General features: G+C 35.6%; 1 protein-coding gene across 4 annotated transcripts in view; it reads right to left on the bottom strand.

The window, feature by feature from the left end:
- The window catches only part of LOC130818739 (protein DETOXIFICATION 24), a 24467-nt gene extending 1496 nt beyond the window's left edge, over positions 1-22971 (bottom strand). The window contains exons 1-7 of one of the 4 annotated variants that reach the window (XR_009043981.1): positions 22276-22971; positions 20138-20679; positions 19003-19089; positions 18854-18910; positions 18536-18774; positions 16968-17086; positions 794-15406 (exon numbers count right to left, since the gene is read on the bottom strand). Coding sequence is in view for 3 of the 4 variants with exons in the window: in XM_057684927.1 (XP_057540910.1) it covers positions 15320-15406; positions 16968-17086; positions 18536-18774; positions 18854-18910; positions 19003-19089; positions 20138-20679; positions 22276-22533 (1389 nt within the window). In the remaining variant the exon portion in view is untranslated. The other 3 variants (XM_057684927.1, XM_057684928.1, XM_057684929.1) reach the window with 3 other exon arrangements.
- Between the last annotated feature and the right edge of the window lie 275 nt (positions 22972-23246).

Here is a 23246-nt window from a genome sequence, read left to right as displayed (position 1 = left end):
GTGACTTGAGTGCACAATCAAATCTATGCATTAGTGTGCTTGCATAGAGATGGAATCCAATATGTAATTAAGTTTATGTCTTAATGTGAGTGTTGATGATGGTGTTTAAGTGTGGTGATCAATGCATTAAGTTATGAGTGTATTGATGGAGGCTCTTGTTAAAGCAAGTGTCAATAATCTTAATGACGACGTTAACTTTAAACATATAATCGAACATGCTTTGTCTTGTACCTTGGAGAGGGTCGATAAAGATGTGTCGGATGGGTGGTTTAAGGTTTGGAACGGTTGATGAGAGTTGCATGATCAAAGCAACAAGAAAAGAAACAGACTGAGTTGCTCGACCAGACGCTCGATCGAGCCGTGTCTGGCTCGATCGGTCGAGCGATGTTGGATCAAGCAAGGTGTCCAGAACAAGTCAGTAGCTTCACTGGAAGCTCACTCGACCGAGCAAGTTAGTGGCTCGGTCGAGCGGAAGTCCAGCAGACTATATTGGATCCTGTTTTTGGTCAGAATTTGTAGTGATTATGCAATAATGTGGTGCATTACTCTATTATTTATTGTAATATTTATTGTCATAGTTAATTAGGGGTTAATTGGGATGTTACTGTTAGCTACATTTTATCTTTATTTTTACCCCTATAAGTGGCTTGTTTAGTGTGAGTAAACTACATGTTATTGCATTGGTTTATTGGATTTTACGCTTGTTTTGTTGCTTTGGTATTTTATTTTATTTCAGGATCTAATCATATACACCGAGCACAAACTAGCCCCTCTAGTTGCATACACTGCTCACCTAAACACCGAGGATTCAAAGAAGCGAAACATCATGAGCCAAGCCACAAGAACAAGCCAAAAAAGATCCGCTCGACCACTTGAGCAAGATGGCTCGGGTCGAGCGAAGTGCATTCACATTTTCAGAAGTTTCTGATCATCAGCAGGATTTAATTCAGGAGCACAGTATATCTGCTCGACTGGTCGAGCACAATGGCTCGGGTCGAGCGGAGTTGATTTTTACATTCTGTCCCATTCTTGAAGTCTCTGATGTTGAACCTGAAGGTGGCTCGACCTATTTCGTTGTTTCCTTTTCCTTCTTCTTTTCCCAATTTCAGGATTTATAGGTACAAGATTTTCTTGTCTTTGAGACCTAGTTTGCATACACTACACTCAAAAATCGGGGTCAAGTGCAAAGTGAAGAAAAAAATGAAACCAACTCAAAATGATAGAGAACAATGAACTAACTAATCAAGAAAAACAATTAACAAAGTCGCCACTCCCCGGCAACGGCGCCAAAAACTTGATCGGGACTTTATGTCCTTCAATAGTAATACCGCAAGTGCACGGCGTAGCGTAGTACGTCGGCAAGTACGGGTCAAATCCACAAGGAGTGGGAATTAAGTTAATAGTTTCTCAATCGATTAGTGTGTTCGAAAACGTATAAATATGATGTTTGGAGATATTAAAAGAAAATTAAAACGAGCAATAAAAAAAAAGAGAAGGAAGAAACCTGTACTTCACTCGACAGGTCGAGCGAGATGCAGAATCTGACAGAATCATGTTTAAATCCAGATTTGCTCGACTAAACACTCATTTCTCACTCGAGCAATATCATTTCCTCCTACTTTCTCTCACTCAAAACTCAAAACCTAAGCCCTAAAATCCTTCAATCCTTCTACATTCACTCATTAACAACAACATTCACTCTTCAAATTTACACATTACATCCACATTGTTCCATTTTCATCAACATCCATCAACAATTAGGGTTTGTAGGATTGAGGTAAAAGTTGCTAAATTGTTCAAGATTTGAGTTTTTATTTGCTTTCTACTAATTAATCTTTACTTTTTAGTAGAGATTTTTTGTTCTTTGCTTGTTTAATCTTTGTTTTAGGAAATCATCAATCAAAACAAGCTAATGGCACAAAGGAGGCAAAGGAGGAGGGAAAGGACTCCATCACCACAAAGAGTTGAACCCGACGAGGACTACCCCAACATAATTTTTAGGAATGAAGACCAACGAGATAAGTTTCAAAATCTTAAAGAAAGGCCCATCATTCCTACTAGGTTTGTTTGTGCTAATGTGCTTAGAAACCTAGGATTATTTGAGTATGCTATGCATTTTTTTAGAGCAATAGGCATGGGTTTTATGTTCAATATGCATAGAGAAACATACCCTGAGTTAGTCCTCGAGTTCTTAAGTTCATTGACCATAACACAAGATGAGTTTGGAGAAACCTCATTGTATTTCAGGATAGATGGAATTGAGCGGCAGCTCACTACAACTGAGCTTGCTGATTTATTTGGTCTGAACGACATGGGGGGAGGACTAGACTATGAACAACACCCTTCCCGAATTTGGCCGTTAATATCAGGAGAACACTTGACCAACCTGCAGAATTTAGTTCTGAAAAAGGTTCATCACCCTGTTATCAGGATGTGGCTCAAGTTCATGGCTTTCACCATCACGGCCAAATCTGAGTCCAATAAGGCCAATAGTAACGATTTGATTATTTTAGGCTCAATCCTCCGCCCTGAATGGGGTTTTACCTTTAACCTAGCTAGACTTTTAGTCCACACATTCCGCCATACTATTAATCAACCTAACACTGTTCGAACACCGATACAGTTTGGCGAACTCATCACCCAAATTGCTATGCATTTTGGTTGAAGAGGAAAAGGGGTACTACCTAGAGAGGCCACCACCATCAGCATGACCCACTTAGTTCAATCTAAGTGGCTAGAACTTTCAAATGGTCAGACATGGTGGAAGCTTCATGACCGACAAATAGGTATCCCTCTCCCCACCCAAGCTCTTCCCGACTTAATCCCAAACCGTCCCACCTATCTCTTTGAACCAAAAGGGTGGGTACCTGACCCTCTAACAGTGGAAAGGCAACCACCTCAGGCTTTCCACAATCAGTACTCCCGTCGAAGACGAGGCGGCTCTTTTTCTGCAAGTGAGGAACGTCGCCCCTCACCTGCATATGAGCACGGAGGCCCATCCTCTAACTACGAGTTTGGTGGCACCTCTCATGCACCACCTCCACCCCCACCTTCACCCCACCATACCGACCCTGATCCCGTCCTGGCCTCTTTACAGCGCTTACACCTGCGTCTGGACGGCTATGATCAGCGGTTTGACCAAATAAAGGAGCAACAGAGCTGGATCGACCAATTCATGGTCGACTACCAGCAAAGCCAATATCCGGTATATGACCATCATTACCGCCAGGGGCATATCGCCCCAGGTCATGTGCACCCATCATGGTACACACCGCCACCGGGTGATTTTGGTTATGTTTACAGTTCCAAGGGGGACGGTAGTACATCTTTTGGTCCTGGAGCACAGGAAGAGGGAGATGATGATGAGGAAGATAATGATGAGGGAGATGAAGAGGATGAAGAGGACGATGAGAGTGACGCCTAGCGTCCTCACACCTTCTCTAATGCCCCTTTGTCGCATTGAGGACACTGCTTAGTTCGACTGGGGGGAGGTGTTGTGTTTATGGTCTCCTTAGGTTCTTCTTGTGTATATATGCATGTTTTCATTGATTTTCTTTCTGATTTATTACTTTTGTAGTCTAGATTACTATTTTCTTTATTTAGTTATGTTTTCGATGCCTTGAATCACATTCATGCACATTTTTGATCTTTAGTAGCTAACTTAATTTCATTTTGGGCCATATTCTTAATCTATGTATAATACCTTGGCAAGTTTAGATTATTTCTTCTAAATTTTTTCTTGATTTCCAATCCTGTGAACCTTGAGTTCTCAAAACAAAAGTTGAGCATTGATTTGGTTTGTGGCACCGCCCTTGGATTTTTGTGGACATATTTTGAACCCGTAAGTATTTATTGAGCCCCTACCATGCATTCACGTAAATTAATGAGATTGTGAATTTGTAGCGCACTAGGCATGACTTGAAGGACTTGGGTATTATATGGATCTAGTTGCTAGTTTGGATCGAGCTTATTCCTTTTCTTTCTTACCCTCTTGTTAACCTACATTATACCCCACTTTCTTTCGAGCATTCCATTTTCCTTTATAACCCTTCGCTTTCACCTTCTTTCACCTTCATCCCTAACTCTTTAGCATACTAGTTTGTTTGGTTGATGGTATGTTGGTGGTTGGTTTATCACACTTGGCTTGAGTTTTTAGCTTGCAATTGTCTTTTTATATTTTCTTGAAGTCACCACTTACATATATCATGGTGATATTTTAATTTTAGACACAAAGTTGGTATTGTACGACTCTAAGAGTCTCTTGATTTTACTACCCACTTTTGATAGTGTAATGTTTATTTTTATATTATCTTTGTTTTTATCATCAAAATACAAAAAAAAAAATAATAAAAAAAAAATTGTATAGAAAAATTATTAGTTGTTAATAAATGCCAAGGTGTGTGAAACCATGGATCATTTTGGTTTGTTTGAGTTAACTAGTTATGTTACCTCTTTTTGTAACTTTACCCTTATCCTTTCTACATTTCATCTTACTCTAACCTTTTTCAATTCACCTCTTTTAGGTCGATCCACCTACTTCTAGTGAAGTCTTAGCCTTTGAGTCCTCGAGTACCGAGGTGCGAAACTTTGCCACATCTCTATTTAGAGGCTCACATCACTTTGAGCCATAGGATGAGGGAATGAGCGTAACTTTAAACACTTGAGTGTGGTTGTTCATCTTGGCTAATATACCGAAAAGTGAGGTCCACTTATATCCATTGTGATTGATTTGGGAGTCTTAGACTCAGTATGGCAAGATCATTGCTTGACAACTTGTTTTGAGAATAATTTGTAGAACAGGAACACACTTCAAACCTTTTAGAATTGATAATCATAGCTTGCTGATCTATCATACATCTTTTGACAAATTGTGGCTTATGAGTTCATGACTATAGCTTTTGTTAGATCATTCATGTTCATCTATGACTGATTCTCGATTTTATTTTCTCTTATTGATGCAATGCTTGCTTGAGGACAAGCAAAGGTCTGGCTTGGGGGAATTTGTTAGCTACATTTTATCTTTATTTTTACCCTTATAAGTGGCTTGTTTAGTGTGAGTAAACTACATGTTATTGCATTGGTTTATTGGATTTTACGCTTGTTTTGTTGCTTTGGTATTTTATTTCATTTCAGGATCTAATCATATACACCGAGCACAAACTAGCCCCTCTAGTTGCATACACTGCTCACCTATAACCTAGGGGTGGTGGAGCAATCATGAAACCACCACCCCCACTTGTTTTTGAAGCCTATAAATAGAGAAGAGGAAGAAGGAGCTTGCATCTCAGTTTTTTCAACCTTTCATCTTGAGTAATTTTTGTATTTTTCATAGTCTTGCTTTCATTTCAATTAAGAATTAGTGTTAGCATAATTTCTATTTCAATTCAATCTAGTATTTTCATTTTCCAAATACAATCTTTACTTTATCCTTTATTGTAATGTTTTGCAATTTGGAATTCTTGAACCATTGATGTACTATTATTGAAGCTTTTGGAAGGTATTACTTTGAATCATCAATTCATCTTGTTCATCCTTAGATTGAGCTCAAAAGAGTAACTTCTATCCTTGCTATATTGTTTTCAATTCATGTCGCTTAATCCCGTTGATTATTTGCTTTAGTTTCATATATTCATGCTTGTAGCTCTTCAACTTATATTGATTCCATCTCTTTAGGATACACTAGCTTAATTTGTTCATTCACGATTCTTGACTTGCTGCATTCTACAATTTCATTATGAGTATGAGTGAGTAGTTTGTTTTGGCTTAGGCTAGGCATTATCACCATGAATGTAGTTTGAATTGCTTTCTTTACCTTTGGTTTGGTTGTGTTGTTTATGGTTTAAGATGGATTTTGCTATCATGTTGTGGTGTTGTTGAATTGAGGGCGAGAGTCGATTTTTAACGATAATCTATGCTTAAAAGTTAAGACATCTCTATGAGAATAGGTAGATGCTTTGATTGGAAATGTTGAATGTGTGCTTCATGTCTTAAATCATGTATTAGCTCCATGAGAATAGGTAGTTGAGTATGGTTAAGAAGCTTTTGTTGTTCGAGAGAGAACATTAGTACTTATGATACGTTCTTCCCCATAACAAAATATCCATGACCTAAGGTTGATGTTTAGTAAACACTACTTTAGTGAGAAGGCCTACTCTATGCCTCTTAGTTTTTTTTTTGATCATTTTATCCTTGCTTTTAGTTCATTGTATCCTTATTTACTTTGCTAATTTGTTTTCATTAAGTTTCTTTGTTTTTTTTTATTGCTCGTTTTAATTTTCTTTTAATATCTCCAAACATTATATTATACGTTTTCGAACACACTAATCGATTGAGAAACTATTAACTTAATTCCCACTCCTTGTGGATTCGACCCGTACTTGCCGACGTACTACTCTACGCCGTGCACTTGCGGTATTACTATTGAAGGACATAAAGTCCCGATCAGTTACATGTGAGTTTATGGTGATTTATGAGGGAATACTAAGAGTGATGAATACCTTGCCTATAAATAGGATTCATCACTCAGTAATTTTCACCACAAACACACATATTGTGAGGGCTATTGCATGGTTAGAAACTTGAGAGTGTTCTTATTTTGCTTTAGTATTTGTGATCTTGAGAGATTGTTCTCAAGAGAATAGGAGGTTTATTATACTTGTAATTGTTGAATTCAATATAATAAACTACATTTGAGGGGGAGGTATCCTAGATACCTCATATACACTGTGTTCATATTTGCATTATATTTTTCATTTGTTTTTCATTGTTAAACCTCTTTGAGGCTTTCATTTTCAGCTCTTAACATGGGAATTAAGATGGCATGATGAATCAGGTTAATAAGGGAATTGCATCAGTTTTGGTTCTGTGTAATACGTCTTGAATGAGGCAAGTGAAGAATCCAAAGTGCCTTGAACGAGCATGAAGATCAGTAGCTAATTAGAATGGGTCTGGAAGCAGTGCTCGAACGAGCTGTTATTTTGCTCAAACAAGCACTTCACAAGTTGGCAGCAACAGCCTTCTAGAAGACTTGCTCAAACGAGCATTTCAGTGGCTCGAACGAGCAGGGTTGTCTGACAGCATTGGATCCTGTTTTCTTCACTTGCTTGGGTTGTTTATTATGTAGTTAATCCATTGTATTAAGTATGCATTATCATTAAATGTAATTACTCCTATAAATAGGGAGCTCATATGCTCATCAAAACAACATCAAACACAAACCCCCAAGCCTAAAACACATAGCCTTTAGTTCTCTTACTCAATTGTAATACTTCATTTGTAAGAGGTGTTATACTCCATTGAAATAGTATGAACAAGATACTACACACCTCGGAGGACATAGCCATAATTGGGTGAACCTCTTAAATCATTGTGTCAATTTTGCATTGATTATTTTCTTTCAAACATTGTTAATTCATTGAAATTGTTATAGTTCATCAAGGTACTTCAAACCTTTTCGATCATGGTGATATTAGAGTTTGAGAATACCTCTTAGACTCTAATCTAGCTCTCGTTTCACTCATTTTTATTAGTCATTAAATATAAAGAATCGAATAAGCTGTTAATGAATGGTTTAATCAAAGGTTTTATCTAAGTTAAAGGTAACATGTGAACTTAAAAAGACCTTATTTTGGAAAGATTCAATCAATAAGTACCAGAAAGGCAAAGGTATAAGATCTACTCTACATGGCAAGAAAATACCAAAAAGCAATGGCAAGAAAGAACGTTTTAATAGGCAATGGCAGATCTTTAGTGTGGCCTAAAGGAGCTGCCTCTCCGAAATTTTTGGGTCATTATACAAAATTAGAATAGAAAGGTAGATATTGAGAATTCAAATCTTGGCTCACCTAATTTTTTTTGTTTGGATCCGCCACTATTAATAGGTAGTGTTTAGTTGAGTGACACAAGCAGTCACAACTTACAAGAGCTCTATTATAATCAAGAAAGGGAGAAGGATACCGATAGGAAGAGGGTTGAATGGACAAGTTATACAAGGATGAAGTTTTTGGTAAGATTATGTTGAAACCTTGATGTAAATTCAGTCCAAGAACATTCTAAAGATATACTCCTAGTTAAGTCCTTCGAAGATTCATCATTTGATTCTTACGAGTTACATGGTCCTTTCATTACGAGTCTTGCTTTGACTTGTATCCTAAGGTCTTGGTAGGAATTTAAAGGGCACCAGAATTCGTCCTTAAGGGTGCAAGAGAGCTACGATTTCAATATAATAAAAAAAGGATGTTTATTTGAAATTCTTTCCAAAAATAAGCCAGTCAAATTAGCCTTCAATTAGCTTTAAATAGGAATATTCATGAGGGTATTATTTCCTCATTTATTCGGTGGTTAAATATGGCAAGTATTTTATTCCATTATTTACATTTTGCTGAATTATTCCTTCATTATGGCTGAATTCTTTCAGCTCTTCATTCCCCTTCAATATGGTTGGTTTATGTTCATCTTTAACGGTGGAATTCAAGAAGCCTATCAAAAGATAGGAAACATTCCATGAGCAACCAAGAGTTTCGGGTCACAAGCATCATAAGGGACGAAATATTATCTTTTAATGGTTGGAATTTGAGAATTTTAATTAATGTTTTTATTAGTATAGTTGTTTAGTTTTCTTTCAATAAAGATTGTAATTTCAGTAGTAGAATTTGAAAGGGGTTTCATAGAATTTTGAGTATGTTTTAATGTAATCAGTAATCACTTGATTGCTTGTAGTCATGTGAAGGGTCTTTCTCTAGAATTTTCTTATGTTTTATAAGCCTATTTAAAGGCCTTATTTTCGTGAATAAAAGAATCCAATCAAAAGCTCTGTCTTATGCATTTGTTTTTATACTTGTGATTAAGTATTTTGAATGATTTTCCAATAGTGAGGTTAATTTCTCATTGTTGAAGGAATTAGTGAGTGTTTTGAGAGTTCCAAACATACTAATTTGTATGATTAATTAGAGTGAGTGTTCCTTGCTTGCATATCCTTGAATCATAAAAATCTAGTGAGTATTCCTAGTTTATTCATTTATTTTCCATAACATTAAAATACCAGAAAAAGAGTCTTTGAAACGTGTTTCAAAACCTTGAAAAACCTGTTCCAGAATACCTTTAAACCCTATCCAAAACCCTTGAAACCCTGTCAAACCCAAACAGTATTTTACCATTCGATATTACACCCACATAAATTCCTTAAAATCATTCCATTTTTATACCTAGACCTTCTAAGCCAAACACATTCATTTTCTTAACCTTGTTACATTTGGAAAACCCCTTTTTGTTAATCTAATTCTTCTAAATTATACATCAAACCTTGACAATTATTTATGGACATAATAAAGAATTGCTTCATATAGTCTAGCTTTCCAATAATGGTAAATAGAGCTAACAACTCTAGATATACCATTATGTTTTCTGCTGATAAATGCATGAGTTTGGAAACAAGCAAGCAGATGGTCACAACAAAATGGGCGACTACTACTAGGAGGTTGAAATGTTGATGATGGATATCAAAGTGAACAATGTTGTATGTGCAAAGTCATTGAATGAGTTAATATGAACTATTTATGGTATTCAAATGGCTACTGTTATAGGGATGGGAAAATTAGGTGTTAGAGCAAGAGCCAACTCTCACAATGTTGGAGGTGACTTTGATCACCTAGTAGCTTACTCAATGGCATGCACACTTAAGAGTGATGAAGTGTGTGCGAATATGGGAGAATTAGCTTTGGATCACTTGATGAGGTGATTAATGTTGATGATTTGGAGAACTTTGGGCAAGGCAAAGATCGAGGGAAATGGTGCACGACCAAGGCAGCCCCTCGAGCTGAAGACAGCTACTCGACCAAGTCGAGCAAGGGTTTTGTTGCGGAATTGGTTGGGCTTCAAGCCCTTTGATCTTAGGGTTTCTAATATGTCTTAGACTATATATAAGGGTCTTAGAACATACTTCAATGAGTGTGGAGAGACTAATATGTAGAAACAACTAGGGTTTAGCCAAGAGCTTTCTTTCTTCCTTGTATTAGGTTGTTTGTGAGAGATTGACATCAAAGGTTCAATTTTTTCTTTGAGAGTGTTCTCAAAGGTTGTGAGGCTTGTCATTAATGTATTGTTGAGTATATTAATAAAAGTAATCTTTATTTGAGAGAGAGATATCCTTGGATACCTCATAAATCTTGTTATTCTTCTTGTTGGTTGTTGTGCTCTGTTTTTTTGTGTACTTTGTGTATTTGTTTGTCACCAAACATGCAAAACACTTGCATTTCATTAGGTTTGAGAGAATTCAATCACACAAACCACAACAATACGAAAGTTCCAATAACAATGATACACAAAAAAATTATGGGTAATTTGGTTGCCCTTCCTCAACCAACAAAACTTGTCATTAATATGCAACTCAACAATTACATTAACAATAAGATTAGAAACACTATTTTTTGCTCGCAAACTTACTTAGTATTAACACTCTTCAACCCTCACACTTTGGGGCACTCAACTAGCTTTCACACGCTTTCTTACGAGCTACCCTCAAACCCTCTACAATAGAGAGATCATTCTTGAATATTACTCCTCCTTAAGCGGTGGCTCTCGGTTCTTGTTCTCTCTCTTTAGTAGTTCTCTTGGAGATTTTCCAACATTGTATTATCTCAACGGTTTCGTCTTATAAAGGCCCCTCAAATGCTTGAAGTTTTCAACAAAAACCTCTTTGATGACCTGCACGCACGTATGCTCGGACACGCAAATCTTCGTCAGGCAATGGCTTCAAAATGTTGCTTATTCATGCAAAATGGTGCTTGTCTAAGCATTAGGCTTTCTCATCCGAGCATGTGGTTTGCTCATCCGGACAAGCAAATCTTCACAATGCAAAATGGTGCTTACTCATCCGAAAACGCAAATCTTCGTCAGGCAATGGCTTTAAAACGTCATTCTTCTTAGTGGCTTCAACATTGCATCATCCTTATTGCCTTGTTGGCTACCTCCACAATGCAACACATAATCATTATTGCACCTCATCAATCCTTTTAATAGAACCATACTCTATCTAGCCATCCTCAGTCGCGATATCAATACGGATAATTTTTGCAGTCAATGCAGCCTATATTTCGATCGCGGTAAACTAAAAAATCTTCACAATACAGTCGTGATATGATGATGCGACCTTATTTTTGCACTATGCTTGATAGTGCATCCTTTTTTTACTAATCTCCTTAACTAGATAAGGTTTCTCATCATCTTTGAAAGATATTTCACAATCCCAAATAACCTCACAACACAATTGTGCATCTTCAAATACACTTTTCCATTAAATTCTACCTCAACTTCCTCTCCACTCGGCAAAGACATCCTCTCACCTTCACAAGCCTTCATGTTCAAGAACATTTTCGTATCTCTACAAAATAGAGGTGAGTGCCTCTAGTAAAAGATCCATTCACCTCTACTACCATCATCACTTTCGGTCATCAACACATGTCTCTCCACATTGGGGAACTCTCCCACTTTTCAATTCTCTTTGATAACTTAATCAAAGATTCAACTCTTCCATCTTCCTCATTTGAAATGCAATCCTCTTTTTCTTCAAGTCCTTTTTGACATTTATTTTCTTCTTATCTTCTTCCTACACCCTTTGCTAGCACCCTCACCTTTCCAAGTCTTTGATTGGATTCATTGCACGCATAGAAAAAATTCAGACGCTGTCGTGCTTGTGGTGATAGTTGTGATTGCGCGGATGCGGCACTTCACGGTGTTACAACTCATTTCGTGTCCATCGCAATTTGAATTATTATCTTTAAAAAAAATTGTTTTATCATAGTAATTCAAGTACCCTAGTATCCTAGAACATATACTTGAATAAATGCTTATATTAGAACTTTTAGAGTCGAATACACTACCAAAAAAAAAAAGATAATTGTGGCAAAATGTTAGACTGACAACTTAATAAGGTTGTTATTCCATGATTAAGGGGTTTTGCGATTCGATTAGCACAATATTTGTTATAAAGCAATTGTTATGTAATGTAACGACCTTATTTTTATTTCATGTTTGCCTTACTCTTCATTTTCTCTCAAACCTTTAATTGTTGCAACGGAAGCACACGTTCTCAGTTCTCACAATAGTTAACTTTTGTTTCCCTCTCTACTATGGTACATCCTAATTTCACCTCACTGCCATCCTTAGATGGATTTTGTTTCTTTTCAATGCTACTATACCTAGTTGCTTCTTCAAAGTTTTCAATCCTTGATAACAAAGACTTCATTTCACATCATCGCTCTTCCACCAAAGTCAATTAAGTGTCCTTCAATACTTGATTTCACCCTCCTCCTAGGAAAACTCCATTAAACTTTTTAATCCTTGTATAATTTTTTTATTAAGGGTTTAAACAAAACCTCTTTTCTTTAAAACCATAAAGAAATTTTCGTAATCCACCATCTCTTGACCCCTAGCTTTATTTCTCCTCTACAACTTTAATGATTCAAAAATCTATAACAAAGACTTTAAGGATCAACAACATTAGACTCTCCATAACAATTGTTATGAAATAGGAGTAGATTTAGGGTAAAGTAAACCAATGTGTCCTATTTTTCTATGAATTTTAGCCCCCATTTTATGTGCGTAATACTTGTTTCCATATTAAATCTCATGTTTTACAATGGATTTTACTCTTGTTCGAGAGTTTTGTGCCCCTTTGTTGTTTAAAGGTTATATCACATAAAGATGTGAAAATGAGATGTACTAATTGATAGAAACACATTTATAAGACTTGGTAAAGTTGGGCCAAGAAGATAAGAAAAGGGCTACTATTTTGATCATAACTTTTGATTAAGAAGTCAAAATGATGCAAGACCTATAGTGTTTGAAACTAGACTTCAAGAGTTTTCCTTCGACATATTATATGCCTCAAACAGACACTAGAGTACAAGCTTATAGCCAAATGAAATACAATAATCTCTCTAGATGTGTGGGGCCCAAAGCCCAATACGAGATATTACAATTTCGACCATTTCGAGCCTTTTAGACTAAAATATATCTTTTATCCCTACTTTTAGTACACATAGTACCCTAGTTCATTGAGAACATTGTCTTTTTTTTAGTTTGACACCTCAAATGCCTTCATTTATTGATTTGGATAAAGTTAAATTCTCTTCTTCGTCTCTCATGTTCTTTGGTTGCTTTCTTTATTGCTTACATAGTTTATATCTATTTATGTCGCTAAAGATTACTTATAGGGTAAAAAGGGGTAAAATCATATCAAATGATTGAATAATTGAATAGAAACATAATTTGAATGGGTTCATAATTGCCTATCTTGTACTGGTTTGATTGTTTGCTAGTTTAATCATGATGTGCAACGTGTTTATATTAGAATGTTCATCTAGTTTCACGGTACACCAATTGGGTCATTTGCTTAGTTCTTCCAAATTAGGCTTTAGACTTTGAAGGTACACCAACGCTAAGTCTAATTTAGATTCCAACGTCAATCCTATTTCGATATGATGCTGATTTTATTTCTATTTATGTTTTAATGTTATGATATTAGTCATGATTTTCGCATCTCCCGATTCCCATGGTTAGTTGTTTTTCAGAATTTGAAGTTTAATAGTGTGAGTCTGCCCACTATGATGATCATCCTTGCATAAATGTTATAAATCTTTATTTTTAAACACAAGAAATTTTGACTTGAATTTATCATAAGACTAAATCTATCTATAGGTGATCAGGTTATAAATCTTTATCTTTGACAACCGTGGTCGTGCGAACAACTGCGTGTCAAATACAAGCAACCAAAACACAACAAGAGCAATATAAAAATGTCATAAACAATAACAATACACAATAATTACGATTAACTTTGTTACCCTTTCTTAATCAATAGATTTGATCATTAACGTGTTGCAACAATTACATAAACAATAAGATTACACTCTTTTTGGTTCTCTAAGTGCTCTAGTGTTTTCTCTCTCAAAACCTTATGATTTGATGCTCACCTAGCTTTTGCAAGCATGTTACAAAATCTTGAAACTAGTGGTGATTGCAAAATGGTCGAAAAACACCTTTTGTGATCAATGCAAATGATTTTGCAGTTGTTTAGCCTAAATTTTGGTCACAGTAAGCTTAAAAATTTTACGGTACAGTGATGTATGCAATATTTGTACTATGCTTACAAGCTCTCATTGCGCAACCCCTTAAACCCTTTGCAATTGAGAAATCTTTCTTGAAGGCTACTCCCCCTCATTAGGTGGCTCTCTTTTCTTGTTTTCTCTCTAGGACTTCTTTAGGAGGATGCCCACATCAAAGTATCTCTCCAATATTGTCCATTTAAAGGTCCCTCAAAAGCTTAGGGTTTTCGACAAGACCCTCTATCATGTCTTAGAGACACGCTTTCTTCCTGTCAGCCTTAACAAACAAAGTGCTTATGTGGTTCTTGGCAGATATGAGGAGAGAAGTTATACATGGAAGGTTGGACCCACGATACATCAGTTTGCACATGATTGAACTCTATTAGAAATTATAAGGTTACTTATTCTTATGGGATCAAGTTTATATCCTATACAATGGCCAGATATTGATGGACCTGAGATCATGGGTAGGGAGGCCTTGCAGAAACAGCAAGAGAGATGATGAAGAAGAACGAAGAGAAGAAAAAAAAAACCACAACTGCAGCAACTGCAACTGTGCAAGTCATTTGGGCACAATGCAATGACTTGCAAGAGAACTTTGACAGCAAACAAATTTGTTGGACGGAATAAGAAGGATATATCTAAGACAAGTACCCTTTCCCATTTCCGCATCTCAACCTGTGTAGTCGAGGACTAGAAGGTGTAATTCTTTTTTGTAAGAGTTCAGTTTTGGTTTATACAGATTAGAGTTCATTTTTTGTTACACAAAAGGTCACGCTTTAGTTATTTTGTATACAAATTTTGGAGCATTAAAATAAGCTATTTATAATATCTGCAGAACAAGTTTAGAGATTTCAGAATATTTGATGACATTAAAAAAAATTCCTCCAACGTTGCATTAAATCAAAAGAGCAAGAGTAATAAATTGAAGGAATGGGTGGTTCCATTTATTCCTTTTTAGCTCAATATGTTTAGAAAAATGGTTAAAATGCCATTTCCTTTGATACTAACCTTGGTTAACAAAGTTAAAGTAGTCCAATTGTTTTAAGCTCATTCTTGCCATGATGGATAACTTTTTGAAACAAAGGGCTACCATGGAGAATAAATCTTTTGGCTTACCAAAGAGAACATCCATAAACTTGGGATAACTAATGAGATTGCCCCTAAAAAGAAACTGCAAGTGAATAGAGTGAAAATTAAAAATGGCTTCATATTACCTCTTCAGCCCAATCAATTTTCCAAGTAATGTAGAGTAGTGCAATTGTCTGTGTCACCATTCCACACATCATTCCTATCCATATTCCCTAAAGCACAAGCAAAGTAGAGGTTAGTCAAATGTGATAATGGATATTCCAGACATGTAAGTCAAGTTAAAGCGTGAGGATATCAAATGATCTATATTCAAAGAAGCCCGCAAAAATACTAGATGGCTATTTTATAGGATTACAAATTATACTTCTACACTTCAAATTAATGTTTCAACTTTCAAGTTTCAGCTTCTTGATTCATTGAATTGGCACAATTAATATCAGTCACCAAGGTGGAGTAGTAATCTAAGCTCGACTTGCTCTTTTCACCAGGTAACAAGCAAAAATCTTATGACTATTAATGACCAAGATGGTCAAGGTACAAGTGTCCAAGATGTCCAAGTCCAATCCAATGCAAGGGAATTAATTTTGTCCAAGTCTTATTTTGATCATAGCATGCACGGTCCAAATAAGTCATCAAATGGTTGTACTTTGCTAAGTATGACTAAGTACTTTGTTGAAAGTATAAATTAAAGGGTGTCGGTTACAAGGAATTAATTCCAAACAGTTTTGGAATACGAAGGGGCATGTTTTAAGGAGATTTATGGCTGGTTTTTAATCTCATTTAAAGCTGCAGTTTTGGAATTCAAAGGGGCATGTTTTTAGGAGTATTTATGGCTGAATATTAACCTTTTTAAGTGGGGGTTACTAGGCATTATTGTAGGAGTAAAATGCAATAATAAAGAAGCTTAAATGGAGGAGTAAATGGGAGTTACCAGGCAAATGAATGGGCTGTTTTGGATGTTACTTTGCACACTTGAAGGAGCCATGTGAAGAGTTTAATTGCTGGCCATTTCTTCCCTAGTTTTAATCTTTGTTTAATTAGTCTTAAGTGTGTGTAGTGGAGATTAATGTGGACATTGATTAGCCACTTAATTCTCTTTTATTTTGTTGTCTTTTTATTTTCTTTTGTGAATTTATTTAGGCAAGTGAAAGGTTGTAATTATTTAATGTAAGAATGCTATATATAGCATACTTTGATGAATGAAAAACACATCCAGAAATTTGCCAAAAAACTTGTGTTTTGTTTATTGAACTTGACTTGTGTTTAGTCAATTTTAATTGTCCAAATTTGAGTGTTCCAAATTTGAAGAGTTAGAGTTTTAGTGAGAGTTCCTAAAACTAAAGCTTGTAGTTGACGATTTGGTGAGAGTTCCCTAATCTAAGCTACACCCAAACAAGTGAGTGAGTGTTCCTCCTTGTTATATCCTCAAGTTTAGGGTGAGAGTTCCCCTAACTAATCTGATCATACTAAAAAAAATATACCAAAAAACGTGTGACCCCTTTAACTTATCATTTTGTAACAAGGTTTCTCGTCTTGTTTACACATCAATTAAACCAACAAGATGATTAGAAAATGTATAATTTGTTGCTTCATCATTGCAAACAATCAGGTCTTGTCTCAGTTTGAGCAAGTAGTGCCTTTCCGAGGCAAGGTCCTGGGATCGAATCTCAACTAGACAACTAGACCTACCCTTCGCTAAGACTGCCCTATAATCCAAAAAAAATGGCAATCACATAATAGTATTACTAATAGACTGAATTAAGAAAAACGTACTTTAACCTCTAAATCTGCAGCATATGCAAGAAGAACTCCAACTGGGATCCCGATAACATAATACGAACACATATTAACAATTGCGACTAATCCTTGCGAACCACAGCCAATTGCCACCCCTGTGTGGAAAGCAAAGGGTTGAGATAAAATCATAAATAAGTAGAACAGCTTCGTGTCAACTCAATATATCAAAAAATACATCACTCTGTTGCATCCATAGCTTTTACCAACTGATATGATCAAATAAAAAACAATATCCTTAACAAGGTCAGGTTTAAGCTTCATCTTAATTTCAAACAGGAAAACCAAGCATAATGAATGTAAAGCAACAAGAAGACAAAATCCTAGTTTTCATATGCAAATTTTAGCTTTTCATACTCATAATTGGAACCCTTCATTTCACTTCATACATCCATGTTGGAGTATTTGATGTCAGATCTCGACATTCGCATGGGTAGGACTTAGAAAACTAGGACACTTTACTTTGGGGCAAAATAAAGTAAATTTTTTCATAGTACAACCAGAGGCGGATCTAGGAAAAAAAAACAAGTGATGTTGATAATCTACATAAAAAATAATACATTGAATAACGTCTGAAAGCCAGTTTTCCACACCAGGTTTTCATATTTTGAATGACACGCATAATTTCAGGTTAGGTTTTGTTTGTCTTTTATTGAGTAAACGATTGAAAATTTATAAAGAATACAAGTAGATAGAAAATTTTAGTCATATAAAGCAACCAGCAGAGCATGTGTAAAGTTAAGACCATTGCTATCTTCAGGAAATTTAGATGTGATTTTTCTTAAGAAATTTAAGAAGTATGAAGTGGAACATCAAGGAAATATTATGAGAACAAATTATTTCCTTAAGGGTCCCCTCAATTACATGCTACTGTTTGTAACTGACCATTGTTCCTTATACACTCCATCTTTAGTGATATTGTAATGTTGCAGTTTTATTAACAAATTATTTTCTCACCTTTATTAGTTCCCTAAATTTAGGCAAATCTTTATTTTTATTTATGTATGGATTCCTCCACACTTAATAATATAACTCTGGTTACAAAACCCCATTACTGTTATATAGAATACTTTCCGTTACTTCTGGCCTTCGGCCCTTGAATTAAAAGTTGCATTTTTTAGATTAACAGTAAAAGGAAGTCAAAATGAAGGGGAGACAAGAGTCAAACAAGGTATCTCTAGTATGAATTCCACTACTACCAACTCATCTAACTCTACTAATTGATATTACTTGTTTATAATTTTTATTTAAGTGATATCAATTGACATCATTGACCCACCACATAAGATATACCAGACAAATAATCGAGTCCAAGCAGCATAGTTAATGTGTCCCCATGGCCAATACCTCCATGTCTGTAGTTTTCTATCTTATATTCTTGTATCCACATTCAAGTTTAAACTTTTACTGAACGAGTCAAACTACCAAAAGCAAGTGTGACCAGAACAAAAATTAAGGGGTTGAAAAACAGCACTCGGCAACTAGGATGCTTCATGCAACTTTAAGATCAATATCAAGCAGCATCGGCAATAACATCACTTACTAACCTGATAATACTGGTCCAACATTATTAAGCAGGATTGAAAAGGCAAGCGGAACAGAAAGGCTAGACACAGCTTTTGCAACTTCCTCACTACTTGTAAATAAGTAGGAAATCTGATGGCCAAATGCCAAACATAAAATCCAAAAGAATATGCCAATGAAAAGTGAAGTATATAAGATCACTTCAACCGAAAACTTTGCTGCCTTGCCATTTCCTCTTCCAAGCTCATTTGAAACTCGAACACTACAGAGAAGAATGTAAGCAGTGACCGATGCAGATCCCAAATCATAAGTGCAGTAAGACTTTGGAGTAAGAGGCTTACCATGCAGCACCAAGAAAGCCAAGGCATATCATCAGCTCCCATGTACTCACATTTAGGCTGAAAAATTTATCTTTTGTGAGCTTGATCCATCAATTGGAATCGAAAAATGAAAACCATAACAACAAAATGGTTTTGCTCAAAATCCTTACCAAATGGAGAAAGCAGAAATGGCAACTGTTGCATATTTCATATATCCTGCTAATAGAACAAGAACAGCATTGTACCAGACCTGGATGCTATGAAGATATTGGAAATCCCATTAGTACACCTCAAATTTAAAACTTTATAGTGAGGCTCAAGTTAGAGAATGGAGCGAGATACCAGAGAAAAGTAGAGGTGAAAAAGAGGGTAGTTCATCTTTTGTCAATCGTACAGAAATGGATCTTTTGTCAAGCAAAATTGAATATTATGTTCATAATGCAGCCATCAAAGTACATAGCAGAAACATGATTTATGGTAAAATGGTGATTGGCGATGCTGTGGAAATACGGGTGTGTTATGCGGCAAAACTTTTTCTTGGAAAACTAGTTTCCTCATTTTCCATTGTTTTTTTGGACTGATTTTAGCGAGGGAAACTACAAGGGAAAAAATTTTCCACCCATTATAATTTTATTTCTCTTAAACATGAGTGGAGACAATTTTTCATACTATCTCCTCTCAATATCTCTAAGAAGTCCTTTTAGATTTCTAGGAGTTTTGTATCGAACCCAAAAAAATTGTCGTTGTGTTTTCTGAGGGAAAACATTTTTCATTGAAATCTATTTCCCATGGAAATTTTTTCCGTCAAACTATATGAAACCTAACACCTGAGGAAGAAAATTGCAAATTGGACTTGAATGTAATAACCAAATCGAAGTTATTAGTATTTTTTTCATCAAAAAATAATAGCTTATGAGAAATTTAAATGAATTTGTAACTACGTTTAGACTTTAAAAAGCTTGAAAGAGGGAAAACAATTCAATGGTTGAGAATCATTTCAATAGTTCATCATAAATGCGTTATAATCAATAGTTTACAACACATTTCAATAAAATCATTATCAAGCACCACTTCCTTATTAAGGTAAGAGGCTCAAAGCCTCAAACTCTTATCTTTGTCATACACTTGTAAGTTCTTTTCTGAAAAGCTTAAAATGTTAGTTCAATTCTTAAAAATACCTTCTAGTCTTAAAAAATCTACTGGATAATTAAAGTTCAAATGTCGATTTCTTAGGCAAAATAATTAAGCAAACAAAGAAATCAGGCATAAACAGGGATCAATATTTCAGTTTGAGAGAGGCTTTACCAAAGCATCACTCCTGAAGAAGTTGAGGACTTAAGAACAGGCATTAGTTCAGCAAAGGCGGCTCTATCAAATCCCTTCCAAGTAACAGGGCACCAACCTCCAAATATGTAAATAGCCTCACCTAGAACTTTTACCCCAAATGCAATGATCAATGCAATCATTACCCCAGGAAGCCCCCAATTCATTATATACACAAAAACCCATGACAGCAAGGCATGCACAAAAAACAATATCGTAAACAGCCATGTAACCACTGTATTTTTATGTTGGGCTTGCAAAAACATTTGCATTGTCATGCCATAAACATTGAGATATAGAACGGGGATGAACCACAATGATATGATTCCAGCAGCAACAGCAATATCCTCCTCTTGCCCTAGGACTCGGAGGAGAGGTGTAGCATAAACATAGAACGGCACCATTGCAGTTGCTACAGCAGAATTTACAATCCATGACCTTTGTAAGTGTACTCCCAGAATGTCATATTGTTTCGCTCCATAGGCTTCTCCACAAAGAGTTTCCGTCACACTTGCCATGCCTAGCTGAAGAAACATCATAAAGTTAGCAAAATTGCTGCAACACTGTACATTTATTACATTTGTACGTCGGTTAACAATATTGAAAGTTTATTGAAGCCTAAAACTCATAGTACAAGTGTTTCTAAGGTTTTGATTCCTTTGTTTACCTTAAAAGCACAGTAACAAAGAAAATATGTTCTTCTAGGTTAAAAAAAAAAAAAAAAAAAAAAAAAAAAAAAGGATACAGAGTGATTTTACATATAAAACAAGTTCAGCTAGACAAGAAAAAGAAAAGAATAAAGTGTCCATTCCAGACAGTAGATGAATTAGCTAAATAATCAATGGAAGAAGTTAGCAAAGTAAATTTCCATGTAAAACCCAGAAATTTCTATGTCCAGTCACAGTCGTGAGTCCACTATAATGCACTACACAGATGCTCAGCAAGTATTAGAAACAGAATTGGAAGTGGTAAAAACTAAATACCCCTAATTATTTATATAGAATGGCCGCCTTGGTCATAGTAGAACTATAATCTTTGGGTCATTTGTGGTATATTATAGTAGCCAGGAAAGCAAACTGGAAATTAGTGTCATGTGTTGTGATAGTGCTGAGGAAATATAGCTCCACAAAATAAGAGTTTAAGAGTGCCACAAAAACAAAAGAGTATGCTGGGAATATCAGGGGAGGTTCTGAGCATGTTCAACAAGTTCGACTGCACAGGACCCAAAAATCGGAGGCCTCAATATTAAATTACATAGAATATGTTAAGCGTTTAAGGATACAAAGTTGTTACAAAATATCATAATTTTTGAAATTGCACTGGGCCTTTAAAGAATTTGTTAATTTTTGCTGGATTCTACTAATATCCTAAAATGGGTTAGTGACTAGCGAGTACTAGTATCTACCATAACTCATCATAGCATTGTTTACCTGCTTGTGGTACAAATTTGTGGGTATACTCGGTGGATAGTGGATGAATATATTCAGGTACCTCGCCCTAGTGAGTAGTAACTACCAGCATGGGCAAAATGTGCATCTCTTATACGAAACTCTTAAAGCTTAGCCCTCCCTAAGGCACAAGTGGCAATTATATTTGGCAGAAGTTAGTCACTAACTGAAATTACATGACACTAACCAATCTTTCAGAATATTAACAACTCAGTGTAAGCAGCTAGATGCTTCCTGATGCAACCAAGCCTTTCCTTTTAGTTAAGCTTATTAGCTAAACCATTATCAAAGTCATCTTTCAACTTTCACTTATCACATATCAACCAAGCTAATTATTAATTTGGAACAGAATTTACAAAAAAATACACACATTATGCAAAATAATGTTGAATTGTATAGCATATATAAGTATATAACACAATGTTCGAGTTGAGGGGCTCTTTTCAATCGCGACCTCCTTGTAATAAGGGTACTAGTCTGCCTTCTTTCCCACCTTCCCCAGACCCCACCTTGGTCTGGACTCTGAGATGATGATGATGATGATACAAGTATATAACATAGGAATGACTTCCAAGTTCATTCAACACACGTGCAAAGATAAGTGTTTAGCCTACCCTATACTAGATTTGTCACATTGACACAGTATAAAAGGGAGCAGCAGAATAAGCATACCAGGATACCATTAGAAAAGCGGACTAAAATGGTTTGTACAAGAGCATAAGCAGCAAGATCAACTTGAGTAATATGCCCAAAAGAAGCTTGAGAAACCACATAAGCTCCATAAGTTGTTACACGGCACACCATTGCAGGAAATGCAATTGCCCACATCCTTTTTGATTCTTCCCATACTCTTCTCTTAAACCCTTGATTCATTTCATCTTCTTCGTATACAATCAGCCTGGCCCTTTCTTCTTGACCTGAACCCATCATCTCCTGGCTTCTCCTGCTGCAACACACAATTCACACACTTCAAATAAGAACACTTGTATAAAACAACACAAGGGTCCTCTGTTTGTCGTATTTCTTCCATTTTTTTCCCTTTTTAAGAAATTTTAATATAAAGTAATTGTGGGTTTTGTTAATTCGGCAAAAGGCGGCTACTTTCAACTTTCAAAGGTCATTTTCTACTTGTTTTTTGGTAAGCTGGATCTGATTGCAGTAAGCCGTATGTGTAATTTATTGAATAAAGAATCCCATTAAAAGGGAAAGGGTAGAATAGCAACAAAAATGTTAGATTAGGTAGTTTTAGAGAGTACTTCTATTAGATTACTCAGATTATTTGATGAGGAGAGGACAGGGGTACAGCGCAAGCACTGACGCATGCACTACAAATATGATATTACTCTAATGGAGTTGGATCAGCAAATGGACAAATACTACTTTTACTGAGAATTTGTAATGAATCTCTTCGTTGATACAAATATGATTTTTAAAAGTTTTAATAACTCACAATTTAAATTATTTTAATTTTAAATTTAAATTGTGATTTACGAAAAAATTAAATGAAAAAAAAATAAAAAGAGTTCATTGAATTTCAGAACGCTAAAAAGTTTAATTGACACATTTGTATATTTATTTATTTATTATATGTTGTTGTTAGGTGTTATGATTTTGGGTAAAAAAATATGAGATTTTATAATGGA

The sequence above is a fragment of the Amaranthus tricolor genome, chromosome 7 (genome assembly GCF_026212465.1).
Source record: "Amaranthus tricolor cultivar Red isolate AtriRed21 chromosome 7, ASM2621246v1, whole genome shotgun sequence".
In the NCBI taxonomy this organism is placed as follows: domain Eukaryota; kingdom Viridiplantae; phylum Streptophyta; class Magnoliopsida; order Caryophyllales; family Amaranthaceae; genus Amaranthus; species Amaranthus tricolor.
This window is presented reverse-complemented; position numbering and strand designations above follow the sequence as displayed.